Here is a 16,720-nt window from a genome sequence, read left to right as displayed (position 1 = left end):
GATATAAGCTGTGTGATTTTTTTTAAAGACTTTTAAGCCTTCTGTTGAGCTACTGATGTTTTATTTAACTTATTTTAAATATTATGTTGGTCTGTATTCATTTTTTTCCATTCTTTTTAATTTCAGAAAGAAAGATGTATCCAAGGAATCCTCGCTTATTTTCCTAGAAGTTAAGTCACAATTAGGTTAACGAAGAATGAATTCAAAATCAAAAGAGATTTTGACCAAAAATGTAAAAAAAGAAAGAATAAATGTCATTTTTTATAACATTAAAAAATTGCACTGACCAATGTTCAGTTACAAATTTGATCTAAAAGATGATGCACTGTATTAGACTTTATATGTGGACCTTTTTCTTTAAATACCGACAGTTTCCCACCGATATTTACACAATTGAAAAAAAAGAAAGAAAAACAAAATGAAAAAAGGAAAACGAAAGAAATATAGATGTGTAACTGCATTCAAATCTAAGTACAATAAAATTTATAGGTTTAATAAAGTACATGAAGCAAGAAGTATTGTGAGATCTTAAAAACTGTACAAATTAGCACGAATTTACATTTTCACAGTTTTTTTTTTTAAATAAAAAAAACATATGCAAGATGTATGGAAGAGCTTCACCGTGTTATTTTTAATGTATGTGAGGCAGTTCTAATATTAGAACAACCTGTCAGGTGATCAAAAGTGACCTTACTGCTCAGTGTAAACACAGACAATTCATTACATTTCAACTTGTACTTTTTACAATTATCCAGCAATACTGAGCTTTGCATTAACTAAAATATGAGAACACAGCAAAAATAAATGTATCCAGCAAGATCCTGAAGGGAACAGCCATCAGCTCGCTTTTTAGGCTGCCCTCCAGATGCAGGTGTGTGTGTGCACATTCCTGCAAGAAAAGTTGATTTTCCAGCACTGGTAACAATTTCCTACAATTGTAAATATACTTAAAAAGGAACGCTAACTTATAAAAAGAAATTGACAATGAAAGAAAGCAAGTGTTAATACAAAGAAATACAAAGCATTTCAGATATAGAGAGAGACGTTATGATAAGCTGAAATAGATGAGTAGACCGTGTTGGTAGCTTTGCAGTTATAATGGACAATGGCTAATCCAGTGACCCTTATTTTGATTGTGCATATGAAGCATATATGCTCGTATGGCTGAGGAAGGATTTGAGAGCCAGATTTCTCTATATGCAGTATTTTAGTGTTGGAATGGAGCCTCTCATTCTGTTTACCATCTCATCAACCACCTTGTTACCAGCTGACCTGTAACATCCAATTATATTCAACCTGACACTTTTCATTGACACTACTTGTGTGGTCTTGCCAAAGCTAATTGCTATCAGATTTCTCTTCTCCTTGCCCGCACATAACTGCAGTCTTATGTGTTTACAGTAGTTTATAGTTTTACAAGTTTAGAGTAACAGAATCATTCCTGTGTAAAATGCCTCAGACTAAAAATCTCTTCCAGAAATCTGACAGACTTATGAACTGTCCCATGCCAGATTTGTGTATTTCCTGTATTTCCTCTTCAAAGTCTTGTTTCTACTGTCTCAGACACAGTGTTCACTGTGGGTGTCATGTTTTCTTTCTGACTACACCTTTGGCAGCAGGGCAGTGCCTGCAGCACCTCTTTGGGACCCTTATTCATGAATATATAGATGAAAGGGTCCACCAGAGGGCTGAGGTAGAGCAGCAAGTGAGACACTAGCCCCAGATAGCTCACCACCTCTGTCAAGGACAGAGCTTCAAGAAGGAGGTTGAGGATGAAAGGGACATAGAGGACAGTGTAGTTGGCCCAGATTGCACCGATACCCACCACTGTCCTTCTCCTCTCTGGTGATGAAGGATTAGATCTGGAGCAATTCAGAGCCCTCCATGAGTCCACAGCAAAGAAGAGGAGAAAGGGGAAAGGAGCAAGGAGAGCCACAGCGAACCAGAGGTTGTACTGTAGCACAGCGAGAGCCAGGATGGCGAATGGGGCAGCCCATGCTACCAAGGCCACTACGGGATGCCTCCTGATACTAGTGCAGCAGGCAAGGCATTGTGGGTAGGCCACCTGGAGATGGCGCTCCTGAGCTATGAACAGCATGAGGGTGATATTGGACACGACACCAAAATACAAGATGAAGTCGGTGGGATTGGCAGAGAACGTGGACCCGCTGTCCACTTTCTGATTCACATCAGGACGTCCGAAGAAACTGATGATGTCAGAAACCAGGAGGAAGATGACGTGCATGGGAACTTTATTCCCACCTGGAAAACAAACACAGAAATTAAATGAATTGCTGAACTATTGCTATTAAATACTTCACTTGTACTCAGGAAATACTAAAACCTATCAAGATGATGACATGTTGTTAGAAACAGGTGCTTATCCATTATTTGCTGATCCAACAGAAGTGCTGAAGATATTTATTCAGAAGCGCAGAAGTCACTGATCACTAGCAGTTGGCGACTGTTTGTCTAGCACATCCCACAGATACTCGATATTTTTGTTCAAAAGGGTTCACATTACTTTCTTGTATTTTACTGTATAGCTGCAGATTACTTATGAGACGTGGCCAAGGTCATTCGAGAATGAAGGGAAAAGAAGATTGATGTTTGCTGTTATAAGCATAGATTTCTGAGTATGTCTGTGAAGGTTCTCAGTCATCCAGGTCATCGTAGTCAAAGGAGCTTGCAAAGAAAAGCGTCTGGACTTCTTTAAGTTGCTTGAAGACGTTTCACCTCTCATCCGAGAAGCTTCTTCAGTTCTAAGGTCAAATAGTGGAGAGCCCCAGATTTAAACCTAGTGGGAGTATCCCCCCCACAGAGGGACAAAAGGACCCCTGATGATCTGCCTGAGCCAAGGTGTGAAACTGGGTGTGGGTCCCAATCAGATTTCTGAGTAATTTCAGATGATCTTCAAATAGTTTATCAAATTCATCCCAATGAAAAAAATACATAGTTATTTGAAACAGATGCACAGGCTGAGTAGCTTAAACAAAACTTTGCCTGTGGACATCTGATAACAGTTAGCCGTCAGCAGGCTTAAACAAGGTTTAACGCTTCCTCTCTAAATGTATGCGGCACAGCGCAAAATATCACATTCATCGTATTTGTGCTTTAACAACCTGTCTGAAAGTCTTTTACTTTTAGGAGGCAGCATTTAATCACCCCTTCTCCACTGAATGTGCATGTCGTAGACCACAGTCACCAGTAATTTGGGCTATTTGTTTAAAGTGTGTTAAGAGCCACTACTTATCTGTGCCTACGATTCCTTTGCTGTGGTTCAGTGGCTTGTTGCTTTTCTTCTCATTTCTTTTTACATTCTGTGAGGCATGTGTTCTACACCTAACAGTTTGAAGGTTTCTGGTACAAGAAGTATTCCTGAAGGTTATCAGCCAGGCTGTTATGATGCCAGAGACCCAGAGTTTATCTCCATGTGTCTGTGTTGAATTTTGTTTCAGGTCTTTTCAGTGCCATCAGTAAGCAGTCCCATTTAGATCAGTGTTTTTCTGCTGCTACCATCACATTAGCTGTGATATCAACCTGTCAGGAGCATACGCTGCATTCCTGAAGACAAATGTCAGCCTCCTTATCCCTCTTTGATGATATGATACAATCGTCTCCACTGTCTTTGGTTTACCTGTTTAGTGGCTCAGTAGATTTATAATAGTGGCTATATATTCAGGGTGAAGAAACAAATTTGTCTACATTTAGCTGTTACCTTGTGTGTAAATTTACAACTGCTGAAAGCAAGACATGAAATTTTACTTTTACATGAAATTTGACTGCCTCCTAGTGTCCAGCAGGATGCGCAGGAGGTGCCCAGAAGCTGTTATCTGCCCAGTTTTTGAGGTAAAAGTAATCAAAGACAATTCATGTTAGATCCAAGGGGCTATTTTCTTTGGTTTCCATTAGCCACACTTGAAAAAGGTGTTCAGTGGTGACAAGCAGTTAGAAGTGGGGGTTAAAGTGATGCACAGTGATAAAATTCCAAGAATGAAACAAAACAAAAAACATATACTGTGCTGCACACGCTGCTAGTGCCAACTTTGTCCCAGCTTTAGCCAAAATGTCTAACTCAAACCTCTGCATCTTTAGCTCTGAAAGGCTGTACTCTAATCACAAGACATATTTAAACACAGAGAAGACAAACCTTTGGAGAGATTCTTGAGGATGTAAAGAGCGAGTCCAATGGCGGGCAGCCCAAGGCTGAAGGTCAGCCAATTCATCACTTTGGCTAAGTGGACATTGGTGGCAGTGTTATTAGTGGCATTAACAGTGGAAATGACGAGGTCAGGGACAGCTATTGTCACCATGTTGTTGTCAGCCATAAGAGGCTGCACAGCAGCTCTTTATGTGTTCAGCTGTTTAGATGATCAAAGAGGTGATGCTGTGAAGGCAGCAGGCTGTAGTGACCACCTACAAAAACACAAGGACAAAATCATTTTTAATGTGCCAGATAAACACATCCGATATGTAGATGTGAGCCCTTAAACACAAACCTCAATATAGACGAATAACAGTGCTTAGCTATCCACGATTCTGTCTAAACTATGCACCGAGCTCCCATTTAATTTAATATGAGACCTTTGAACTCTATTTCAATATAAGCACATTTCCTTTTAAGAAAAAAAAAGTTTTTTTGTTAACACGGTTATTTTTTTCTCTCTAAATAAATATATATTTGTCATCAAACTGACAATTCATCCCCACATTTACATAATTTTCTGCTTCCCTGCAGTGCTGCTTGTCCATCCAGAACGTCTGAGTGAGAGTTACCCGGTTTTTGAGGTCTCGATTATAATGGAACTAAATGGTGCATCCTAAAAACGTCCATTGCAATCCTGAATTCAGAGAAAGGACAGACTGTATTTTTATCATCTCTAATAACTTTCTTCATGTCCTACCTGTGGTGTATGTCGTGTTTACTGCCATGCGTCAAAACCACTTCAGGTGTGATCCCAGCCTTTTTTCCAGATTAAATTCAAAAACTGTTCAAATATGTCAGTTCCGTCTTAAAATGTCAGACACCATGTGTCTGAGTAACATGTCTGGGGTGTGAATTAAGTCTTCTTGTGAAACTACGTGTCATGGAACTTTTACAAAGCTGTTTATTGCTGCTGTGCTGAGCCTCATGATCTCAACAGTGCTCAGAAAGCTGCTTTGAATGAGGCGTGGATGTGCTCAGCCTCTGTTGGTGTTCGTGTCTGTGACACAGCAGGATGAGAAGATTTGCATTAAAAACTGATATCAGTATAATTTAACAGCCTGTATGTAAACTTTATTTCTGTATGTTTGTGTCGCACTATTTTTTATTTCTAAAGGGAGGAGCTTAGATTTTATTTTTACCCAGGAGGATTATTTGCCTTAAAGAGTTGTTTGTTTTATATCAAATATATGACTCACAAGGGCAAAACAGACCAAAAAACAGGAAACGCAACAAAAACAAACAAAAAACCCTCAAATTATTCAGTTTTTTTTATTAAATACTGTAATTCCTAAAATGGTAGTTGTTGTTTTTAGTTTTGTTTGTTTAAAATGCTGCCATATTTTCTGCTTTGTTTTTCTAAATGTTCTTTTTGTTGTTGTTGTTTTTGTCTTTTTCTTTGAAGTTCTAATGCTCAGGGCTATAAATGGTCAAAAGTGATCAGACAGAACAAATTATTAACCTGCTAAAGTGGTAAATAATGATTTTTCTCTTTCTAAAACTGATCTGATAGAAAACCTAAAACAAAACTTTTCACATGCGCTAAATAACAATAAATGGAATTTCATGTTCATTAGATTAGTATTAGCTACACAACCTGATAAAGGTTTTTACTTTATGTGACTATGCAGGAGAAAAAATGTAAATGAGGAATGTGAGCAGAAATTCTTTGTACATTGTGCATCAGAGTAAAATATACAGGAGCTGAACAGGAACCTGGACTGAACAATGATTCCCTTCTTAATCTGATCTGTTTGATGTAGCCTTGCATATCTTACTTCTTCTGCACAATGTTTTAGATTTCATTTTCCAGTTTTTCCTTTTTAAGGCAGCTGAGATATAAAACTACTTTTACACTCCTGTTGCATGTCCTGTAGCTGGTACCAGGAACTCACTAAGGACAAAAAAGCAAGTTGGTTTCATACAGGAGGGCATACTAACATTTTCTGGCACCAAAAGCATTTGAAATAGTGTAATATGTGTCGTAAAACATACTGAATATTTTTTAAAGAAGCTGTTTTGATATTAGAATGGACCTACAATGGCCTGCAGTACTACAAACAGGAAGGACAGATAGACACTTGCTAGCCAACATTTTACAACAGTGTGCCAAGAATATAAAACCACTTGAACATGTAGCAAACACATTTATCCAGCTAGGATCTGGGGCTATATTCCAGAGAGCAGGTTTAAAAAATCCTGACTAGAAATGAGAAACTGAATTTCCAGAAAAACTGATCAGCTTGCAGAACCTCAGTTTTAATTCAGCTGTAAATGTGTTTGAGTGTGGACCATGAGCCCCATAGAAACATAAATAATACACAAGGGAAAATGAGTCATCGTAATCAGCATTCTCCACTCAGTCAGCATTTATCTGCACTCAATTTACCTCTATAAATAAAGCAGGAGTCAACCAAATTTTTCATGTGATTCTTGAGTTGAATTCAGCTGTAACTTGAGAAGGACTTGTTTGTAGATCGTATATGTTTGAAATTTCATACATACGTGATCACTACAGTAAGAGGCTGACAGCCTGATGCAAACTAAACAAACAAAAGTAACAAATTAATATCAAAATGGCAACTTTGTGACCGCAGAAATGAAAAAGAGGCTCGGTCAGCTGGTTCAGTTGAAGCTGCAGAAGAGGAGTCAGAGAGAAGTTCTGTTTATTAAAGAAAACCTGCCAGTAAGCTAGGATCACAAACTGTTGCCCTGGTAACAGACTCAAAATGTAAGCTAAACCTAAATTTAAAGCTCACAGTAATTTTTAGTTGAATCACAGAAAAGTTTATAATAAAAAAAACATCAATTACAATTTCTATATGAGGCCTTTGTTTTGATTTTTAATTTTAATCTTAATTTTGAAAGCATGTAACTGTTACATATTAAATAATCAAACCTTCAGGGTTACAGTGGATTTAAAGACTGAGTCACAAATCCTGCTGCTCTGTACTTTCTCCCACAGATGCTTCATTCAGCACATTCAGATAAACACCACTGAAAAGACTCCAGTACATCCTGATTTTCCTTCATTTCTGATACACCTTTTGATTTTGTTGCTTTAATAACATAAAACAACAGATTCACACTAGCAGTTTCCATTTTACATTATGTAGAGGCTGATGTGTAGAAAACCTCAGTAATAACTTAACCTGATCATCATTTTAAAACAAATAAAACAAAATCAGTAGTTCTTTTATTAGTTTAGCATTAGGATACAGTGAAAAGGAGTCAAACTCATCATGTCAGGGACTGGAAAATGAAACTAACTTGCTTTGGCGCTTTCAGATTATGAAGGAATTTCAATAACAGAGAAGGAGCTCCTTAACAATCCAACACAGAAAAACATCCATGAAATGTTTCTAATAATGTTGTCCATCAATTCAGAGAAACGCAGTTAGGTCTGTTTAGCCTAGCTGCATTCTCTTTTGTCCTCCGAGAGGAAAAGAGCTAGAGGTCACGAGGGGCCTGAAGGTGCTTCTGCTTTGCCTTTTCTTGTGGGGTCCATAACAGTTCCTTCATACGCGACCTTGTTTTTGATGCCTTCCTGTATCAGCCTCTGCTGCACACGGAGCTTAGCATTGTTCATCCTGCAATAAAACCTTAACAGTGGGAAGAAACAGGAGCATTCCAGTTACACAACAAAGTAGTAAACAAGCTAGACAGGCGAGAAAGAGCCAAAAACAGAAATGTTTATTCTGACTAAAACGTGAAAGGCACTGAAGAAAAATTGTGTCCTTAAGACCTACCAGGACCCGAGTGTGGTGACCATAAAACCCGCAAATCCCACATCATAAGACCTCTTCACCCGACCTGAGGAAAACAAGAAAACGAGTCAGATAACTATAAGATGAACTGGAATAACTTTTGTTTACTTGCATTTCTGTTTAAAGCCATAAAATGTGTATTAAGGTTTGGATACATCAAGAGGTTTTGGCTTTGCATGATGAACTGTACAAGAAAATTATAGTAAATTACTCCACATGCGAACCGTGACACACGTCCCCTCTGATGCTGCGTCAGGAAGGGTACTGCATGTTGTGCCAAAAGGTGATTTACGTTATTTGCCAAAAAAAATGATTGCCTGTATTTAAACTGTTCTAAGTGACTTGTTGGCCTATAATCTGTGATATGTTTGCCAAATAGATTACTCGTGAAACATATAAAGTCATTTTGAGTCGCAAACAGCATCCCTCTCACAAGGTGGAAGCTGCGATCAGATTTTGGCAAAGTGATTATTAGATTTTCTGTTTTTATCCAGATAAAGTCACATTGTTATCAAAAAGTATTTTTTAAAGTACTGTATTGATTATAATGTAGATACAGTAATGCAGCGTCATAAAAATAATTACAAAACACATCCTTTCTTTATTTTGTGCATATCCCCTTTATAAACCCTGTTGACTACAGTTACCTGCTGTAGCGACCTCTTGTGGCAAGGGAGCATCCAAAAGTAACTGTACTTTAACATTTGAGTGACAGTAATAAAAACAATCAAGCAGTAAATTCAGAGACATTTCAGACTCAAGACTCACTAGTAGCCAGAAAATAAAGCAGCCCAGCAGCTACTGAGCCTCCAGCTCCATGCAGGATGGCCTCCCTGGCACAAGGAGTGTTCTGGACATCCAGGATCCCCAGCAGCTTCAGACCCTGAAGAACAGACAGTAAAGACATACACGTTGATCTTAATTCCTTCCAAAAACGAATTCCATCTTTGTCTATAAATGCTTTACAATGTTGTGTGAACACTGTGTTTGTCAATTAGGAAATAATCAGATGTCCATGGTGACCAACGGGCACCTACAACATTTTCCCCACACTGGGTAGAAATCCAATGATGCCAAAAAGAATATCTTTACAGTTTATTGCACGTTAATGTTTTCCAGTACTCACAGTCACACCACTCACAGTCCATTGTTTTTTATTCATTTAAATGTGTTGTTGTGAACACAGACAGGCGTTTTACAGAAATATTGAATAATAGGGTCAATAATCCGTAAGCCGAAGTTTTCGGATTGCCATACTGTTTAAGAAAATCGTTGCCTCACTAACAGGGATGCTGGTTTCATGTCTGCTACTTAAAGTTAATCTTTAAGCACCAAATTTCCAAATCGGGTCTTGTCTGAAGCGTCTTGTCTCACGAAGGTTATGTATCATGCAGCTGTCCTCTTTAACTGCTGCTTAATTTAAACGTTCGGCCTGTTGTCATTACTCGAATTGAGCTCGTTGTTAACTTATATTTTCCTCATTTTCTCCTACAGTTCAAATTAAATAAGCTAAATCAAATCGGCTGATGTTGACCTTCTGCAAACACCAATGCGTTTCCGCCGCGATTCCATCGAGTCCCTTCGAGTTCTCACCTTGGTCTGAGTCTCCCTATCTTCTCCTGCCATATAGCCGCCGTATTTGTGTCCTTCTTCAACGTGGAAGTTCAATTTATATTAAAAACATATAATCACTTTCGTAACGACATTGCCTCTGTACGCATGCGTCGTACCTGTCGAATGGTCCGTTCCCTATGAGTCGCCGACTCAAACGTACTAAAGATGTGTGGTTCCGGCGTCTGCAAAAAAAATGATTTCCTGTTTTTCTGTGTTTTTCACGTCTAATATCGCTACTTAGTAGTGAACAGGATTTATAAAGGGGTTAGATATAAAAAGTCAGTAATGACATGTTTAATAAGTATCTTTATGACTCTTCATTATTGTGCCTACATTGTAATCAACCCAGGCCTTTTCGGTCACTTAAAATATGCTTATAGAACTGTGATGTTATTTGTTTTATTTATTTATTTATTTTCTACTATTTCTGTTGCCCTCTTTGCCAATTTTTTGAATTTTTTTCCCATGATAAATGAAAGATATATAAAACTGACTGACAAAAAATGATTGCAGTAGTGTTTACTACAGGCTATTTGACAATATAAGCAGAGATATATAAAAAAAACCTAAAAAAATAAATAAACAGTGAACATTGACATTTGCAATCACTTTTCAGCTTGTAGATGTGCCTATTTGCTTTAAGGGAAAAAAAAAAAACTCCAGTAAACTGGTTGAAGACAATATGTTGTAAATACAGACTGTACTGCCTTGTTTTATGTGTTATAGAAAATGGATACAGTAAATAAATGGTTAATTAGTTAAATGAAAAGGAAACTGAAGTCAGACTGCTGTGTCATCCTAACCTATCACAAACATTAATCCTGACGGGAATTATGTGACAGGGTAAACGTTTCCATTAAACAACATCAAACAGGAAGCCTGCATGTCACAATGATCCCCCATTTAAAAACAAGGTTATTTCACTACATCCGCAACAGATTAGCAGTCATCCTGTTTTGTTGGTAATTATTATTATTACATCACTTTAGGAGTCTGATTGAATATCACAAAAATGAAAGAGGAAGATTAAAGACTTGAGCACTGTACCTATAACAGGGGGAGTGACTAGAAAGAAGAGGTGTAGACTAATAAACAGTGTAAAACATTGTTTAAAGTTTGTGTCAAATATATTATAAAAGTTATTTGAACAAATTTTTAAGCATTCTTTGAACCGACTTTTATTTTTAATGGTTAAAGCGAAGACTGCATGTTTAGAACTGGGTGAAAACCATTTACATTTTTGGTGCTTCTGTGTCAAAAAAGGTTTTAAAAATAAATTTTCCTTTTAAAATTATATTTCTGCCAGCTTGTGAGTAAAAAAAAAGGTTTAAATGTTTTATCCTTCTAATAAAAACAGGTAGTAGGGATTAACACTGATATCCTATACGAGTTTGTTTGGTACTAGATACTAGACTCCTGTGTCCTTTATAAAGCTGGGCAGCTTACCTCCAGACACTGCCTGCAGCCACCGGAGAGGTAAGACATGCTGCTCTTACTAGCAGACAGATGATTTATATGAATGCTGTTTAAATGTGGAGGGCTATATAGATATTTACATATCTTTATTCTGTATTCCAGCTCCAGTATTATAAACACGGAGCTCAAGAAATTGAAATTGTTAATAGAAAAGCTGGTGTTTTTGCAGTATATGCTGACCTAATTAATAGATATTAGATGAGTTATTAATGATTTATGTGCATATATTTTAAGTTTTACTTATGCATAGATATGTTAGTGACACCGATTTACACCAGGGATAGTGGTGTAAGACCCAATTAAAGGCTTATTCTTTATTTAATCTGAAACATGAACACAATAAGGGGACAATACCTTTTAATTTTCTCACTGAAACTAGAATTACACCCAATATAGTCTAAAAATTATTTTGTACAATGCCCCCCATCATTATGTTTGCTAGCTGAAAAGTCTTAAGGAATAATCAACTAAGTGACTAACTAATGCAACTTGACGCCTACAGAATGATGGCACAGATTAGCAGAATGCTCCTTGCACTGATGTTGAGTTTGTTTGTTGGAGCTTCAACTTTCATCTTATCTCCTGCAGGTAAGAGAACTGTATGATTATTGTAGGAAGCTTATATTGATCTAAGATGTTATTGGAAATATTGTGAAAAAGGCGGAGGATTCTCTCATTCTTATATTAAAAATGCTGATAATATATATTTATATGTGTGCAAGGCTTTTATAAAGGAAATGTATAATAATAGAAAACAAACAAACAAAAATATAGAATTAATGGTTGTGTTCCAGTTGTGTTGTTCCAGTTTTGTACATAAAAACAAATTTAAAAGCTACATGACATCCTGTATTACCACAAACATCACAAACACCAAAATCTGTAACAAGTTTTAGGCTTTTATTTTTGGAACCAAATAAAAACTTATTCCACCATCAGCGGCCTTCCAGCTGCCGCCCTGTCAGCTCATCAACCAGACAGTGTCTCTGGAGAAGGAGGGCTGTCCCAGCTGTCATCCAGTGGAGACAACCATCTGCAGTGGACACTGCATCACCAAGGTAATGTGATTCATGAGAGTAAAGGAGAGAAATATAAACCAAAAGAATTTCAAAGCTGCAAAAATCAGGAGATAAAAACAAATCATTTGGAGGCCCAAAACCAAAAAATAATACAATCAGGGCTTATTTGATTCTTTACAAAAACATATGAGGTAACACTTTAAAACCTGACCTGCAAATAAGGCACAAGTGTTCTGTACTTATGTGCATCTTGAAGGCAACAAGTCAGGTTTTTGCAAGAAACAATGAAACATGTACACTGTAAGTACCCTGCACTTGCCTACAAATTGCAAGTGTAGGGTACTTGCACCGTAGTCACTCCATAACATAACGTGCACCCCAGAAAGTACAGGGTACTTACAAGTGTTACCACATATTAATATCAGACTCTTTTCTTTTTTCTACATTTTCAGCTGCTGGTTACAGACACCACCTATACTGACTGGTGTTACAGTCCACATGCTATGCACTGATACACATTATGCAAAACTTCCACTTCATGCGTATACAAATTGGGAAAATATTCTGAGCAAGTCAGTCATGGTGCCTCTAAAGCTTATCAGTCAGCAAAAACTAATACCTGTATAACTGCATAATCTGTGGTTTAAAAAAATACGTGCTATTAAGAATGTGTTAGCTGCCGCTTCAAGCTATTTTCAATTTCAATCGATGTGTCTGTGGATTTTATTGTGGTGAAATCAGGAAGGTTAAGTTTAAGTACTCATGAAGTCACAAACATGCTGCCAGCTGCTGTTTGCAGTAAAGTCAAGCTGTGTGTCTAGTATATTTGTCATGCGACTCCAGACCTTTATTCTAAACATGTAAGTGACTAAACTGGGAAGAAAGTCAGTGTATTTCACCTGTATCTGTGTCACAGATACTAAAAACCTTCTGGTTTCTCAGCAAAAGTAAAGGAATATATTAAATTTCAATTCTATTTAATTTATATAGCAACAAATCACAACAACAGTCACCCCCAAGGTGCTTTATATAATAAGGCAAAAACCCCAATAATAATACAGACAAAATTCCACCAATTAGATGATAATCAACCTCTGTGGGAGTAGCGTTTAGGTAGCTCCCCTGCACTGTGTTGGCACATGGTTCATTGAAAGCACCAACTTTCCCTCACTGTGATGCACAACAGTTTAACAGTAAGACTTTATGCCTAAAACCAGGACTTTGAAACTTCATTTAACATTTTAGGTGAATTTCTTGTTTAAAAACAGTTGCTTCTGTAGTGTTATAACAACATTTTTGTAAGGACACTGTTTTCATTTCCCCTCCCTTTAGGACCCTGTCATCAAGATACCATTCAGCAATGTGTACCAGCATGTGTGCACATACCGGGACCTGTACTATAAAACATTTGAGCTTCCCGACTGCCCACCTGGTGTAGACCCGATCGTCACCTACCCTGTGGCTTTGAATTGCCACTGCGGCCGCTGTGCCATGGACACATCTGACTGCACCTTTGAGAGCCTGCAACCTGACTTCTGCATGAATGACATCCCTTTCTACTATTAAAAGAAGCTCAATCATATTTAAACACATTATACAGAGTATACGGAAGCTGCCCTGTTGTTTAGAATCAACCAGTAAAATATGTTTCTGCTATCGAAATAAACACATGATGAATATTTCTCTCAAACAGTGTCTTAAAAAAAGATAAAAGGTAACTGACGCCTGACATCTGAAAATTGACTCCACAGCTGGAGTAACTTTAACTTTCCTCATATCTTAAGGCCAGCAGACATTCAAAATGACATCTGTGTAAAATTTACATGGAAAAAAGTTCTTTCTGTAAAGTGATATATAACCCAATTCAACAGTTTATGAAGAATTTATGTCCCATTGCTAGTTTCAAGTCTTACTGATGTGACATGATGCATTCACTTCATAAACTGTGGATCCGATTACAGTCAGCCTTAGTAACTCTAATTTGTGACTCTAATTGAATTTTATCTACTTTAATTGGACATTAAAGTAGGCGAGAAGACTACATTGATGACGGTTGAGCTGGCTCACAGTAAATGATGTGATGTGCACATTTAAACACAAGATCCAGGAGTCCATTCCAAAAGGTTTGTCTGTGTCAATTAATCAGGATTTGGTGTTCTTAATGGATGGATGATTAAGTGGATGGGTGGTGCACCATGTACATCTACTTGTATGGTCTTTGCCTGTAAGAGCTCCGTTGCCTGCTTATATTGCTTTGAGTAATCACACTTTCATATCTGAAGATAAGGGTATCAACTTGACAAAAATGTTCAATGTGTATTTTTCTTCCTGCGGGTTGTTTTGTGATTACAGTGAATAGAAGTGGCTCAGGTGACTCACCAAGAGACGTTATAATGCCCATCCCAGTGTTGTCCTTACTGTGGCAGTAAGGACAACGCTGTGCTCTCTTAGTTCCATGCTGAAGCTTTTCTCTAGGTCTGAGAAGGACCTATAGATTTGGTTAGTCAGATCCAATGCAGATGTGTGGTTTTACTTTGGAGAAGCACTTTAGTTAGGGGACTGTGCAAATGGGGGTAGCATTACTTAAATTTATCCAGATAACTCTGTGCAGCAACATTAATTAAGTCAGAGGTGAATGTACTGTCAATTGAAACCCCAGAGTCTTTTTTTAAACTTAGTTCTTTGTCCTCTCTCTGCTGGTAAAGATGTCGAAAGGCCACAGAATGCTAGATAAAGCTAGATAAAATGCATCATCCTTCATCAAAGATGAATTGGTCCAAATGCTCATTTTGTGGTTTCAGAAATGGGATTTCACAAACCAGTGGACAACATCATGCTGACTATGTCCATGTTTTATAAACAGCCTATGACCATGTCATGGAAAAAGGTGAGTAGTGTTAAAGAACAGAAGCAATAATAAGACAAAAGAATTAACAAACACTTTTTTGTACCAAAGCTATAATATGTTGTTAAACTTCTAGTTTTATTACAAGCATTTATCTCAAGCTAAACAGTGGTGTCTAAAGAGAAAATGTATATTCCTTGACTGGTTGGTGAGTGGTTGCTAGCTGTTGATAAAAATGGTCGCTAAGAGGATTTTGGACAAAAAGCCTTGTTATTGCTTGGCTTGCCAGAAGATTGCCACTGATTGTCTCTTGTAATTTAGATAAAAGTATCCAACTTTTCTGCAAACACTCTCCAACAAGTCACAAGTGAAAGTTGAAAAAGTTTATGTAAACTGGAAATGAAGACCGTTCACTGGTACTGCAGTGATTTCCAGGTTACATTACATTTTTCATATTTTTATCAGTTTTTTTGGTAATTGGCAAGTATTTGCAAAGAAGTTACTTTTTTCCATGCTTCCACTTTTTCCCCTATGGGCAACAATCTGCCTGCAATTACAGCAATCACAAGGAGGCTTTAAATGAAGCATATCCTTTTGTGCCCTACAGTATTTCACGTAGCAACCTCCAGGAACCACTCACCAACTGATTTGGGAATACACATTTTTCTTCATGAGCTGGGGCTGCCAGAGGATCGCTGACTGATGTCTGGGCATGTGATCAAGGCCTTAGTGAGATGTTGAGCCCTCTCATGCTGCCATAACGACTTCAAACAAAATAAAGGGCATTTCATTTACAGGTTCCTATTGTAAATTCCTGTGTTTCAAAATAATTTCAAACGCTATAAATTTAAATGCCAGAATATATTCTACAGACTGGGTTTCAGAAAACACATCAGCTTTATTTTAATAAGGAGAGATCAATCAAAGGAACTGAACATGATTTATTAATGTGCAGAATTCAATTTGAGGTATTTGCCAGTTAGACTCTGATAGTCCATCCTGGCAGAATGGAATCGGAGCAGTGATAGGGATTAGGGCAGGACCCCCCGGAGTCTAGACGCTGGTGGTAGAGATGAAGATGGTGGCTTGAATGGATCACCTATTAGTGAAGAAACGATTTGACTTTTACCAATGGGATCTTAATATCATAGCTGTTAACCTCCCTTGTGGCCATAAAACGTGGAAGCTGCAATGCCCATCATGTTGAAAAGAAAGTTCAAGTTCTCTGTTCAGCTAAAAGAGACTTTTTCACTGGGATGTCAGACCTCAGGATCTTAAGCAGAAAAACAGCCAGTTTTTTATTGATGAAAAATGTATTTCTTTATTTCTTTATGTGAAATAATTATGAAAGATAAGCAGTCAGATCAGGGTGTCGCTTCAGAACGCAACAACTGACAGCACCTTGGGTCATCCCTTTGTCGCTGACAATGTACCACCTGTTGGTCTTTTCATCATAGCACTCCACATTGCAGAATGAGCCGCCATTGTGGAAACCTCCAACCACATACAGCTGGTCCTCCAGCACTGCAATGCCGAAGTTTTTGCGAGGGTGTAACATGGGAGCAACGTTGCGCCAGTGTCTTGTTCTTGGGTCATATGCGATGACACTACGCAACTGAGTGATACCGTTAAAGCCACCAACCTGTGCAGACAAAGGACTTGTTACAGTCTGTAACGTAAAAATGTTCTGTTGTAAAAAAAGTAAATAGGTCTCCAGATTCCAAAATATCTGATTCTAGGGTAATTATAGAAATCACATTCCAATAATCCAGTACATGGTACTTGGAAAATAATA

The 16,720-nt window shown here is 37.7% G+C and overlaps 4 protein-coding genes across 4 annotated transcripts in view; 2 read left to right on the top strand and 2 right to left on the bottom strand.

Moving 5' to 3' along the window:
- The window catches only part of LOC102206303 (solute carrier family 22 member 7-like), a 7,326-nt gene extending 7,136 nt beyond the window's left edge, over positions 1-190 (top strand). Inside the window, exon 12 of the mRNA XM_005741557.1 lies at positions 127-190. Within this exon, the coding sequence (XP_005741614.1) occupies positions 127-190 (64 nt within the window). The remainder of the gene's footprint in view (positions 1-126) is intronic.
- A 6,835-nt stretch (positions 191-7,025) lies between these two features.
- Positions 7,026-9,735, bottom strand: cox20 (cytochrome c oxidase assembly factor COX20). The gene is made up of 4 exons (XM_005741533.2): positions 9,565-9,735; positions 8,740-8,854; positions 7,954-8,017; positions 7,026-7,806 (listed from the first exon to the last, which is right to left on the bottom strand). Exons 1-4 carry the CDS (start codon positions 9,595-9,597, stop codon positions 7,662-7,664), a joined length of 357 nt encoding a protein of 118 aa, XP_005741590.1. The 5' UTR covers positions 9,598-9,735; the 3' UTR covers positions 7,026-7,661.
- Positions 9,736-11,564: 1,829 nt separating this feature from the next.
- On the top strand, positions 11,565-13,646 carry lhb (luteinizing hormone subunit beta). Its single transcript, XM_005741532.1, has 3 exons — positions 11,565-11,649; positions 12,001-12,119; positions 13,413-13,646. Exons 1-3 carry the CDS (start codon positions 11,565-11,567, stop codon positions 13,644-13,646), a joined length of 438 nt encoding a protein of 145 aa, XP_005741589.1.
- Positions 13,647-15,904: 2,258 nt separating this feature from the next.
- The window catches only part of LOC102206013 (kelch-like protein 10), a 6,014-nt gene continuing 5,198 nt past the window's right edge, over positions 15,905-16,720 (bottom strand). Inside the window, exons 4-5 of the mRNA XM_005741556.1 lie at positions 16,322-16,567; positions 15,905-16,024 (exon numbers count right to left, since the gene is read on the bottom strand). Of these exons, the coding sequence (XP_005741613.1) occupies positions 15,905-16,024; positions 16,322-16,567 (366 nt within the window). The remainder of the gene's footprint in view (positions 16,025-16,321; positions 16,568-16,720) is intronic.

The sequence above is a fragment of the Pundamilia nyererei genome, unplaced genomic scaffold (assembly GCF_000239375.1).
Source record: "Pundamilia nyererei isolate P.nyererei 1_Seehausen unplaced genomic scaffold, PunNye1.0 scaffold00111, whole genome shotgun sequence".
NCBI classification, from domain to species: Eukaryota; Metazoa; Chordata; class Actinopteri; order Cichliformes; family Cichlidae; genus Pundamilia; species Pundamilia nyererei.
This window is presented reverse-complemented; position numbering and strand designations above follow the sequence as displayed.